The 13,732-nt window shown below is 38.9% G+C and overlaps 1 protein-coding gene across 1 annotated transcript; it reads right to left on the reverse strand.

Moving 5' to 3' along the window:
* Window positions 1-669: 669 nt before the first annotated feature.
* fscn2a (fascin actin-bundling protein 2, retinal a) lies at window positions 670-9,726 on the reverse strand. The gene is made up of 6 exons (XM_039681333.2): window positions 9,559-9,726; window positions 8,585-9,454; window positions 2,398-2,554; window positions 1,716-1,837; window positions 1,456-1,623; window positions 670-1,359 (listed from the first exon to the last, which is right to left on the reverse strand). The coding sequence occupies exons 2-6, from the start codon at window positions 9,402-9,404 to the stop codon at window positions 1,154-1,156; spliced, it is 1,473 nt and encodes a 490-aa protein (XP_039537267.2). The 5' UTR covers window positions 9,405-9,454; window positions 9,559-9,726; the 3' UTR covers window positions 670-1,153.
* Window positions 9,727-13,732: the final 4,006 nt, after the last annotated feature.

The following is a 13,732-nucleotide window of genomic DNA, read 5'->3' on the forward strand; positions in this document are numbered from 1 at the left end:
AATAAAACACAATCAGAACAACATTAAACTATAGTTATTTTATTTTATCATATGCTCGTAAATATTCTTGTTGGAACCCAAAACACAGCAAAGTGTGAAAACAGAACTACAAATTTGATCTAAAGCTTTTTGTTTTATATTTCATTATGTGTGTTATTCCTAATGAATGTTATTCCTAAAACTTTTGCTGATAATTTATTCATCCCCATGTCATCCAAGATGTCCATTTCTTTCTTTCTTCAGTCGAAAATAAATTAAGGCTTTTGATGAAAACATTCCAGGATTTCTCTCTATCAAAATGAACAAATCTTTTTTCAAGTCATTTCATTCATTCAACGAACGAAATTACTCAAAAAAAAAGATTTGTTCATTTTATTAAACGAGTTCGAACAGGAGAGTCACGAACACGCATCACAGAACAGAGCAAGGTGATTTGTGCTTATAAAACTTAAACTTTTGTATTTATTTTTTTAAATGAGCGATCGTTTCGCTAGATAAGACCCTTATTCATCATCTGGTGTCGTTTAAAGCCCTTTGAAGCTGCACTGAAACTTTCATTTGGACCTTGATCCGTTTGGTTCCCATTGAAGTCCATTATATGGAGAAAATCCTGGAATGTTTTCATCAAAAACCTTAATTTTTCGACTGAAGAAAGAAAGACATGGACATCTTGAATGATGGGTGTGAGCAAATTATCAGCAAAAGTTTTTTTTAAAAGTGAACTACTCCTTTAGGCTGTTATTGTAGTAGTTTCTTAATCCAAAAACTGCTTGAATTTAGGGCTGTATAGAACAGTTAACACCAGTAGCAAAGAAAATCAGGGAAATGTATGCAAACCTCATTGATTAAAGAATTGTGCATGATTTGTGTTAAACTTGGCCCCTCTCTGTAAAGATTGGCCCGATTGTGGTAAAAATTCTAGATCCGCCACTGCAAGGAGTGTAGTTTTCTATTTTTCTGATGAATCAAAGGGTGACATTAACATTTACAGGATAAGAAACAGATAAAACCACACATATTTCACTTATTCACAAAAAGAAAGAACAAGAATGAACAATGTACTCCTGAAAAGTCATTAGTTTAACAGGTGTCAGTTCCAGAACTGATTGTTTCTGAGTGAGTCAGTATTTGTGTCTCTGGTTCTGTACAGCACTCAGTGCTCCCACAGGGAAGAGGCGTCCACGCTTAACCCATCGCCCATCAGCGTGCCTCCCTGGTCTCCACGCAGATACTTGCCATTCTGACCCTTGATGCCAACCCGTCCATACTCCACAAACTCAAAGAAGAAATCCTCAGGTTTGTCCCCATCTGTGCACACCAGACCACTGCCGGACACATACCAAAACTTTTCATTCCCACCTATGGTAGAGAAGGGAAAAAGCAAGCATCAGGAATTTATGCCCAACAGAGTCAGTGTTGCTCTGTGAAACTCTCAGCTCACACAATATGACTCACTTTTTATATGGTATGCGCCATCGCTGAAAAGCAATGAGAAGATGTCATAAACAGAGCGACTGGCGTCCAGTGTATTGGAGTTTTTGTGGTGACACACAAAGCCGTTCTCCCCACGCAAGACCAGGATAGGACGATTAATCAGCTTTAGCACAAACTGCTCGTCCTCCCCTGCCGAACACATGAGAGGATTAATCTGACTCGTGTTGTGTCCAGTAGGGGCAGTTTAGTAAAAGGCCAGAGAAGAATCGGTGTGAACTCACCCAAAGAATCACTCACAGCTGCAAGCTGTCCATTTTTCTTTGTGCAGACATATTTTCCATTGTTTGCCTTCAAAGCGACTCGTCGGCCCAACCACTCAATGTCGAACATGGTGTTTTCTTCTCTGTCAGTTACACACATATTCAAAATCATTGGTATGCATATGATATATTATGTTATATTTACACGTTAAAATGATAGTTCATCCGAGTAAATGGTCACGAAAATGGTTTGGCTACCAACATTCTTCAAAATGTTTTTTATTTAATATTTTCATGATCCACAGAAGGAAGAAAGTCATTACAATGAGGATGAGTAATGATAACAGAATTTAAAATTTTGGGTAAATTATCTGATTTAACAGTTATTGCAACACATTCATTTTTACAGAAAGCAGCCATATGTAGTTTAAAATTAATGATCATTTGATAAAAAAAAATGCACTCAAATCCTTTTTGCCCAACTGTGCTTCAGTGAAAGTATTAAAATTGTCACAACAATTTTTATTTGATTATTTAAATAAATATAGAATCTTAAATATCTATTCTTCATTTTATATCACAACTTATTTTATATAATTTATTTTCTATATTCTAAAACTTTTTAAGTTTAAATAGTCACGTTTCTCAAGTTTTACCATACATGTTTTGTTTAAAGGGATACATGTATAAAACCACTCCTTACACTTCTGTGGCTGAAGACAGAATCCCTCCGTGAGTAACGAGTGTCCAGTAATTTCCACCGCTGGTTCTGAACATGCACTTCTTAGTCTCTTTGTCAATCTCCATCTGAAATGTCTCCATGTCTGTCTCATCATCCTGATTAGCTGAGATGCTAACGCCTGGAAACAAAGACATTTATCATGGCAAGCTTTCTCAATGACTGAGACTTGGTTCCTTTACAAAACTGCAAAGCAAACAAATAGTGCAGTAGATGTATAGTTCTGCAAATCATCAGGTTGTTGACTGGTAAACTCCAACTGTTTCTGGATTATTCTATTTAGAGCTAATTTCATGCACTTTCTGAGAATCTACTTCTAACTTAACATTTTAAACTGAAATTAATAAATACAAAAATGTCAAAGGCTCTTGCATTCAACAACATTTATATTTTACACAGCATTACATTTCTATAGTAGTCACGGTGGCTGCATTCTTTAATCCAAAACAGAGATCCAGAGTGAATTATGAATAGAGACTTTAATGAACATCAATAGCTAGAAAACCATTAACAACACAGAATCATGATGTGAGGTGAAAGTGGGCTTAAATACACTGGGAATGATCATTAACAAAACAGGGAACCAGTGTCCAACAGAGGCAGGGAAGATGAGGTTTCGGAAGAGGACGATGACTGGCAAAGGGAAACACCAAGGTGGAGATGATGAAAGAAGGAGCCAGGAGTCTGAATGACAGAAATTAAGTTGTGAAAATTGGAGACCCAGGGGGATCAGAGGAGACAAATACCCAGGGAGTAGCTGAGGGTCTGTAGGGCCAAAGTGGAGCAGCAGGGATTTGTGACCAAGGTGGAGATATGGGTTTGGGAGACCTGAACAAACTTGGTAACTGAGGATGATGGTGGAACCAGAGGGAAGGAGGAGCCCAGAGCCAAAGAGGTGGAGATCCAGAACTCCAAAGCAAATCCTGAGAGATGATTGACCAAGGTGGAGCCAGAGTGACAATGAAGTCGGTGGAGCCTAAGGGATAACAGACCGTAGTGGAGAGCCAAGGTAGCAGTGACCCAAGATTGAGCCGATGGGTCGGGGGGCTCTGTGGCTTGAGGTGAGGCTGAAAGATCCTTAGACCAAGGAGGAGCTCATGTAGGATGGAGCTGATCCGTAGATTGGATCCAAGCTGCTGGGTAGAACCACTGAAGGAGGAGCCGAGAGACTGAAGGGAGACAGTAGACGCGACGACAAGGAACTTTTTCTTGGCAGAGGATGAGGGAGAGGAATGCATGACTTGGCAGAGCCAATATAATGAAGGCGATTCAATGCTTGACGATGAAGGAGACTTGGTGCTGTGCCATACGACGATGAAGAAGACTTGACGCTAAACTGAACCAGTGGTGACGGAGAGGATTGTGGACTGGGCTCATCCAGAGGTGGCAAAGACGATTTGGGATTGAACAGAACCAGTGGTGAGGAAGATGACTTGGGATTGGACTGAACCAGTGGTGAGGAAGATGACTTGGGATTGAACCAGTGGTGATGAAGATGACTAGGGATTGGACTGAACCAGTGGTGAGGAAGACGACTTGGGATTGGTCTGAACCAGTGGTGAGGAAGATGACTTGCGATTGGACTGAAGCAGTGGTGAGGAAAACACATTTGGGATTGGACTGAACCAGTGGTGAGGAAGACGACTTGGGATTGGACTGAACCAGTGTTGAGGAAGACAATTTGGGATTGAACTGAACCAGTGTTGAGGAAGTCGACTTGGGATTGGACTGAACCAGTGGTGAGAAAAACGACTTGGGGATTGGACTGAACCAGTGGTGAGGAAGACGACTTGGGATTGGACTGAACCAGTGGTGAGGAAGGCGAATTGGGATTGGACTGAACCAGTGTTGAGGAAGTCGATTTGGGATTGGACTGAACCAATGGTGAGGAAGAGGACTTGTGATTGGACTGAACCAGTGGTGAGGAAGAGGACTTGTGATTGGACTGAACCAGTGGTGAGGAAGAGGACTTGTGATTGGACTGAACCAGTGTTGAGGAAGACAATTTGGGATTGGACTGAATCAGTTGTGAGGAAGATGACTTGGGATTGGACTGAACCAGTGGTGAGGAAGATGACTTGGGATTGGACTGAACCAGTGATGAGAAAGACGACTTGGGATTGGACTGAACCAGTGGCGAGGAAGATGACTTGGGATTGGACTGAACCAGTGTTGAGGAAGTCGATTTGGGATTGGACTGAATCAGTGGTGAGGAAGATGACATGGGATTGGACTGAACCAGTGTTGAGGAAGTCGATTTGGGATTGGACTGAACCAGTTGTGAGGAAGATGACTTGGGATTGGACTGAATCAGTGGTGAGGAAGATGACATGGGATTGGACTAAACCAGTGGTGAGGAAGACGACTTGGGATTGGACTGAACCTGTGTTGAGGAAGTCGATTTGGGGTTTCGACTGCTCATTGAGGCATAGAAAGCTTTCAGAATAGTAAGTGAGATCTAAGAAATCCCTCATGTGATCCTTGAGGGAGCAATTCCCCTGCTTGAGGAGATCTGGAATTCTTCATTAAATTTCAATTCTGACTCATCATATTTTACTACCTAAATTCAGGAATTGTATTTCAAACGCCATTCTAAATTAAATTATAAAATGAATGGTTTCAGTCCTTGATTATGATTTGCTAGGCTGCCTTCACTAGCACCTGTGACTCAAAGGGTTTTTGCTAATCCACTGGTAACACCTCAGTACTTTGTGCTCCTGCCTGAGTCCCACTAAACCAGTAATCATGCTGTTTATCTCTTTGACTCTCTCTGAACCTGTGGTTTAAATAACATTACCAGCAAATGTCTATTCCAAATAGTCAAAACGACCAGATTGTGTAGGTTGAGATTCAAATTAGATGCTTCAGAAATATCCCTTGACTGTCCATAAGCCTTTTACTGGAGTAATCCCTAACACTCACCCTAGCAGTGCCTAATAAGCAGCTGGTGCCTTGATCCATCCTATTTCAGTTTAATATGCAGAAAATCATGCTTTGCAGCGTGTTCGTTGATCGGAAACCGATCAAAGAAATCCATCTGTAATGATGTCAAACTAAAGAAATATTTTAGACTACCCACCGAACAAAAATATGTTCTAAGAAAATTTGTCTAATGTTCCTATCAAGTTATTATAAAGTTTTTTTCTGAGTGTTATTTTATTGACATCAGTTAAAAAATTATGGGAACATTCCATTTCATAATTTTGCAAACATTATAGGAATGCTACTTTTGAATGTTTTATAAACCGACGTCTAACTCAAATTAACATCCAGCTGACAAGTTTCTCATGAACATGCCAATTAAAGCAAGGGAAGTTATCCCTGCACTTGGAATATAGCACTCAAGTCATATATATGTCTCTCTCTGAAAGAATTCTTCAACCCTCCTCCTGGGGAACCAATGTTCTGCTCCAGTTTAGCTCAAACCCTAAGCAGTCACACCTGAACCAGCACAACAAGCTCTTAAAGTTTGCTTGAAAATGCAGGCAGGTGTTCTGAAGCAGGTTGGAAATAAACTTTGCAGGACAATGGGTCTCCAGGAGCAGGGTTGATGACATCTGGCTTTGTGAGGAGAAGAGGATGATGACATTTGATACAGAGGGGAAAAGGGCAAGCTTTGAGCACAACTGCACTTTTAGCCATGAGCCATTATGTTTAATGCTGTTCATTGTCATAGTCAAATATTTGCAAACTCTTACCTCTATTATCAAATAGTAGAATACATGAATTAAATGGCTAACAAAATACATAATTAAATAGATAAATGTCAGTGTATGCTTTTCCCACTGCTTGGTTATAGACAAGGAGATGTCCATGCTATTGGTCCACTACCTTTGTACAGTAAACAACATAATGGGATGTAGCCGGAACTGTTCAAGGCAAGATTGACTCGTTTCTTAGTCACCCAAAGGAATTTTTAATAACAATTTTGCAATGTTCAACTACTCAATCAATTTATGGTGGAAAAAAATGAAGTCATGCCCTACATTTCTTTCTCTTTCGATAAGGCATTATAGGAATGACGTTAAAGGAGGGGTCTCAAACTCTGCTCCAGGTGAGCTAGTGTGCTAGAATTTCTTAAATGGCCAAACTTCAACAACATAAGGGCAGAACCTTTGAGCACAGCCGATGACACTGTGAAGTGACACTCAAATGATCAAGAATATTCCAATATGCAAATAAGCTTCCCTTCGTCCTCATTTTCTTTCCTAGGGGGAGAAGTAGCTGTGACGCAAGGAAAGGAAATGGGGATGCGTAAATAAGTGAGAAGGAGCAGGGTTTGAGACCTGGAGGGAAGGGACTATAGCCTGCACACGTCATCAGAGAAGAGATGTCATTGCGGGGGGCACATGAATTAAAAAACAAATGTATGCATGGATAAATCATTTATAGTAAACATTGTAATATTCATAAAAAATTCCTTTGGGTGACTAAGAAATTGTCAATCTAGCCTTGAACAGTACATCATATTATGTTGTTTACCGTACACACAGTAGGTAATGGACCAATTGCATGGACATCTTCTTGATTCTGTAACCCAGCAGTGGAAAAAAAAACATAGGCTGACATGTATCTATTTATTGATGTACTTTGTTAGCTATTTAATGCATGTATTCTACTCTATGATAATAGAGGTAAGAGTTTGCAAATATTTGACTATGACAATGAACAGCATTAAACATAATGGCTCATAGCTAAAAGAGCAGTTGTGTTAAAAGCTTGCCCTTTGCCCCTCTGTATCAAATGTCACCATCCTCTTCTCCCCACAAAGCCAGAAGTCATCAACCCTGCTCCTGGAGACCCATTGTCCTCCAAAAAAAAGTCCAACCTGCTTCAGAACACCTGCCTGTGATTTCCAAGCAAACCTGAAAAGCTGGATTCGCTTTACGTTAAGAAATAGGATTCAGAAAAAAAAAGTTTCGAAATAATTTTATAATAATTTAACAGGAACATTAGAAATATTTTCTTTGAACATATTTTTGTTAGCTGGGTAGTCTAATGCACATACATGCATCATCCATGAAACGACAACATAGTAGTCTATGTATATGTCTAAAAGTCTGTGCATTATGTAGGTTTATGAAATGTAATGTCATTTTGTGCAAATTTCTATGATTTATACTACTCATAATACGAGTTTTAAAAAAGACAATTGAGTTGGCATGGCACACACACAAAAATAAAAAATAAAATCGAACAACGACTTGTCATAGACCTAGAGCTACATCAGCCTATTACCAGTTTTATGAGGAGCAACATATATTAGAAATATAGATAAACTGGTTCAAGAACCCACTTTTTATAGTTCCTATAATACCTACAGATTGTTTTAGAGCAGGGGTGCTCAATCCAATGCCTTGATATCTATAGCCTCATTTATACTGTCAGTCTAAATCCCATGCATATCAGATTGAATGGCAGGTGTGAACGGCAAAAAGAATAAGACGAAAAGCGACCTTTAAAAATTCGATTTGGGTTACATTCAAATGTGTAATTCTGTAAACTCGTCAAACGTTGTTATAGGAAACAGCAGAATCGAGGTTGTGTTGCTGCAAAGTGCAAAACTAGTAGAAGATTAAAATCTAACAGAGAGATGTTTTGAAAAAAAATAAATTCCAGAAAACGAAATAGCGGCATGAGACACATGAATCGGATCTAAACAGTTGTGATTCACAATGTGGACAGTGATTCATTTTAGATCGAATACACAAATAATCCGATATGGACCAACAGTGTGAAGTGAACGTATCCCAAGTCCCTGCACCTTCCCCAATCAAACTCACCTGAACTAGATAAATAAGATCTTCATGAGCACCTAAGAATAACTATGTTTTTTATGGTTGGAACTGAAGTCTGCAAGTAGGTAGATACCCTTCACTCTAAAAAAAAAGGTTCTTCATGGGTTATTTGCGGTGGTCATGGTGCTATATAGCACCACTACCATTTAAAGAACCCGTTAAGCCCAGTTTGGCACCTCGTATGGTTCTACATAGCACCATTTGACAAAGATAAGTGCTAAAGTGGTTCCTCTAGGAATACAAGCCAAAGAACCACTTTTAGTGCTATTTAGCACCATTTTTGTTTAGAGTGTTGTTTTAAACCAATAATAATGACCATGATATATCAACACAAATGTAAAAACATTGGTTACCTTGACGAATAGACACAAATCTCTTGTTGGCTGCCTGGAAAACAACTTGTGGGTGGCTCTCTTCCAGATCAAACAGCTCATCTTTCCCTGGCCTTGTACAGCGGCCAGACTTCAGGGAGCCGGTGGGGCCCGTCGGGGAGAGGTACTTGCCCCCACAGTCCTTAAACGCCAACTTGCCAGACTTGAGCTCCAGGGTGAAACTGCTGTTTGGCCCGTTCTCCATTACCAGCTTGCCATCGTTGCTGAGAAAGCGGCTGTCACAGGTCTTCAGACTGTACTTCCCATCCTGGTAGACCAAGGTGATCAGGGAGTCCACACCCCAGGGGATGTTGCTGTCCATGGAGATCTCGTTGTCTGCGATGGACAGGTGAGCGTACCGCTTGCGGCCAACACTTAGCAGGTTGGCCTGTGGGTGAAGGGCGAGATGCATGGCCCACAGCTCAGAGTCGCCAATGGTCTGGCCAAAACAGGACAGATATTCTGCAGAGCCTCCAAAATAACGCAAGTATGGCTCAGACTGCAAGGCCCAGCGTCCATCTGACTGCATCAAAATCAAGAAACGACAGTCTGTATTTGGCACTTCCTCCTCACAGCTCACCTTGCCATCTTTATCTGAGGACAGATAACGTCCGAGGTGACTTCGCAAGAAAACCACCTGGCTGTCCTGGTCTTGCTCCAGGGTCCAGATCTGCTTCTTCTTCATGCTTGTCCCAGACGCGTTTACCTTGAAACCAAATGCCTCTGCTGTGAGGTAACGATTTTCGTAATTAATGAGTCCAAACGTGAGCTTTAGAGCCATGCTTATTCCGTTCGTGGACATTCTGATCAAGAGCGATTCCCAAAGGATTGTATTAGATTAGTTTAAAAATGCTGAAAAGAGAACAATATGCCCTTGACAAACAAGAACCTCTCCTTGGATGCTATTTAAAGGTAATTTAAAGCTTCTTTGCTGCTCTGAACCTGGAGTTTCTTACCCGTTTCTTCTTCTTTTTTATCAACTGTGACTCAACTACAGATCAATGCTGTTGTCCTTGTGAGTTTCCTTGTGTTGTTTTATCGTTAGAGCAGCAGTGCCGGGCTACACTAGGTTATCTTTAGCTACTTCTCTGCATTCACACAGGTGACTGCTTGCTTCTTCCTAATCAGCCTGGATTAAACTCAGCAGGGCGCAGCACCTCAATCCAACAAGCTGCTGACATCACACACAGCAAGTCTCTGACTCCTCCCCCCTCTCTCTCTCTCTCTCTCGCTCTCTCTCACTCTCTTTCCTTTTTGATCCCCAGTCTAACTTCTCTTGTTGAATCCCTTCTTGAATATTTTCTTTTATGGTGACAGATAATACACTACATGTTTTGATATGTTGTTTCTTTGATTCTTGATATGTTGTGCAAGTTGGTTCTTTTATCCGTGCCTTTATATGGTAGTTTTTCAAACTCTGCTTATTTTACCTTCCTTATTTTCTAGTCAAATATGTATTCTTTAGCCTGCAGCTCAGGTACAGATTATCATGACGAATGACCTCTCGCACCCACTGATCTTTGTCCTTATAAGGGTATTAGTGACTGTACTATAAGCTTTTATAGCCATACAGTAGAAATGGGTGTACTATTACTTTTTTTTAGGCGAGCAATATCGGATATATAAAAAATGTAACATTCCACAAAATTGGGACACACAGGATGTAACTTAAAAAGAAAAGTGATCACATGATTTGAGGAAATTTAACTAGTTGCTTATATGCATATTACTAGGATATTGGCTGTTTATTCGTACGTATAAAGCAAATATTAATGCCTTATTCTGCATGACCATATTGTACATCCCTTATTCCAATACCTAAATTTAACAACTACCTTACTAACTATCAATAAGCAGTAATCAGGAGTTTATTGAGGCAAAAGTCGTAGCTAATAGTGAGGATTGGACTAATCTAAAGTGTGACCAAATATATATATATATATATATATATATATATATATATATATTCACCTTAAGGATTATTAGGAACACCACACTAATACTGTGTTTGACCCCCTTTCACCTTCAGAACTGCCTTAATTCTAGGTGGCATTGATTCAACAAGGTGCTGAAAGCATTCTTTAGAAATGTTGGCCCATATTGATATGATAGCATCTTGCAGTTGATGGAGATTTGTGGGATGCACATCCAGGGCACGAAGCTCCTGTTCCACCACATCCCAAAGATGCTCTATTGGGTTGAGATCTGGTGACTGTGGGGCCATTTTAGTACAGTCAACTCATCGTCATGTTCAAGAAACCAATTTGAAATGATTCAAGCTTTGTGACTTGGTACATTATCCTGCTGGAAGTAGCCATCAGAGGATGGGAACATGGTGGCCATAAAGGGATGGACATAGTCAGAAACAATACTCAGGTAGGCCGTGGCATTTAAACAATGCCCAATTGGCACTAAGAGGAGCCTAAAGTGTGCCAAGAAAACATCCCCCACACCATTACACCACCACCACCAGCCTGCACAGTGGTAACAAGGCATGATGGATCCATGTTCTCATTCTGTTCACGCCAAATTCTGACTCTACCATCTGAATGTGTCAACAGAAATCGAGACTCATCAGACCAGGCAACATTTTTCTTCAACTGTCCAATTTTGGTGAGAGAGATTGTCTTGACCAGGACCACATCCCTAAATACATTGAAGCAACTGCCATGTGATTGGTTGATTAGATAATTGCATTAATGAGAAATTGAACAGGTGTTCCTAATAATCCTTTAGGTGAGTGTATATAAATGTATGGTATGGGTGATCTGTTGAATGAAAATACAGAAAATGTACAGAAAATACAAGGGAAAAAGGAAAAACAAATCGAAAATGTGAATGTCGAGACGCAAATTGATCTAATATGCAGTACTTCAATCTTAATATACAACTTATACAAAAGCACAATGAGCAAATAATCCAAAGAAGGCAAAACAAATGTAACAGTGTGCGCAATACACAACACCAGACAACAACTGAACATAATCCAGACACCTGGCAACATTTGTCAAATCCTGTGATTATTGCATCTTCACAAGTCCTTGTTATATCAAACTGGTGGACTGTCAGACTGGTACCTTGGAAACACAACTGATAAATGGACTGCTAAAAAATGTGCAGCAATGTGGTTTTATTTATAAATGACCAAAGTAGATAGTGTCGATTTAATCCAATTAAGGTGCAATGAAAGTGTACAAATTTGAAATCTAATTTGAATATAATACAAAGTAATATGTAATTATATGATATAAATCCACAATTTTTTTTGACATTCTCCTGACGGACCACACACACTACCTCGACCTCAAAACGACTGTCTGCCGTCCAGCATGTTTGCATTTCATTTGCATAAAGCTTCTAAACAATTTGACACTCACCACTTTCTCCTATCTTAGAGAAGGACCTGAAAACACCAGCTCTGCTCCTCTCGCCGCAAAAACATCCAGTTTAATAAATCGCAACATGCTTATCCACACATCATTAAAACAAGATTTATACCTGAAGAGCAAAATTACACAGACTTGTTTTAGAGAAATGTAAAAAAATCATGGTTAAAAATACAAAAAATAATAACATTGTACTGTATGTAATTTCCCCCCTACCCATTCGGCTCCATTTTTTTATTTAACCACCAAAAACTTTCACATTTCATTAAACTGCGATGTATAATGTACAGTAAACTGATCATTATCGCCAAATAAACCTAACCAATTTGATCATGAACCCATTACAATATGCCTGTACATCATCTTATAAAAATAAATCAACATGCAGTATGCATTAATTTGTGTTTCAATTATTTGATTATGTAAGAAGAAAGAGATCATGAAGTAAACCTATAGACATAAATCTAGCACTGTATACTGTTGGAAACGGGCAGGGGCAAACGTCAAAGTTTAGTTATTTAATGCTGTGGTTTACCAATCAGAATCAAGTGTTCCAGATTTCATACTACTTTTAATTTGTAATTAATGTTTATTTCTAAAACAATAAAAAAATCACACAAACCAGGGTTTTAAACAGGCTTGCAAAAATTGTGACTCGTATGTAGATCGAAACCATGCTGGAGCCTATCCCAGCGTAGTAATAATTAATTAATATTTAGAGGAGAACAAACAATATCTTGAAGGTTAAGCTCCTGATTTTACTGAAACTTGGAGAAAGAGAAAACAAGGAATATGTAAATATATGTGTCATCATTAAGAGACCAAATCCTGACTAATCCACAGGTTATGCAGTGCTGCAAAACCACACATACACAATAAATGGGTGAGGACCATTTCTATTAACCCCCTGGGGACCAAGATGTATTTGGGGTCCTTGGGATGTTCTGAAATGCACTGACAGCCGTGCTTTTTTCAGTTATTTATAAACATTTTAATGGCAAAGGTGTAATTTCACTCTATATAGCACAAACTGGGCTACCATAATATGTGAACAACATGTAAGTACATGTTTGTATTTTTAAGAGAATAATGTTTATGCGTGGTTATTAAAAAAATTTAAAATGAAAGTTGCTGAAATAAGACCACAAAACACATACTAAATATGTGTCCGCAAGACACAAGTTGAAATGACGTGAAAATTATTCTGCCTAATCCTTAACATAAAACACAACATTAGTTTATACTTTGAATGACAGTTTTTTTTTTTGTCAGAAGAGGTTTATGCGTAGGAGTGGTAATGGCCTATCAATATTAAAAAGAGATTTTATAGGCATTAAGTGAAAATGTAAATATGTTTTATTATTATTATTATTATTCAGGAGATATCCTCTTTATGTGGTATTGCTTAAATATATATTTGCATATAACCACACTCTTTACCACACTCTATATACAGTCTTTCCCACAATTCTGACCAATTAGTAACCTTGATCAATATCTGACAAATGTATGATCATTAATGTATTATTGTGTTGTATTTATTTTAGTCTCTAAGATGTTGCACTCCAAAATTCATACAAAACCTTCAGTTTTTTTTTCGAGAAATATGAAATCCTATGATAAGACTAGATTGGCACTCTTAATGATAGAAATAAGAGAGGAATTTAGCTTTTGATATCTTATTTTAAATTTGCTTATTGTAGCTCCTCCTTACGGCTGATTGTTGACACCCTGCTTGTAGGTC

This window comes from Pimephales promelas, chromosome 3 (assembly GCF_988280905.1).
Source record: "Pimephales promelas chromosome 3, fPimPro1.hap1.1, whole genome shotgun sequence".
Taxonomy (NCBI): domain Eukaryota; kingdom Metazoa; phylum Chordata; class Actinopteri; order Cypriniformes; family Leuciscidae; genus Pimephales; species Pimephales promelas.

Coding starts and splice junctions, on each gene's coding strand:
- fscn2a (XM_039681333.2), bottom strand. CDS start 9,404: ATGTCCACGAACGGAATAAGCATGGCTCTAAAGCTCACGTTTGGACTC. Junction 2,555..8,584: donor ATTTGTGTCTATTCGTCAAG/GTAACCAATGTT, acceptor CTTTGTTTCCAG/GCGTTAGCATCTCAGCTAAT. Junction 1,360..1,455: donor TGGCGCATACCATATAAAAA/GTGAGTCATATT, acceptor TCTCTACCATAG/GTGGGAATGAAAAGTTTTGG.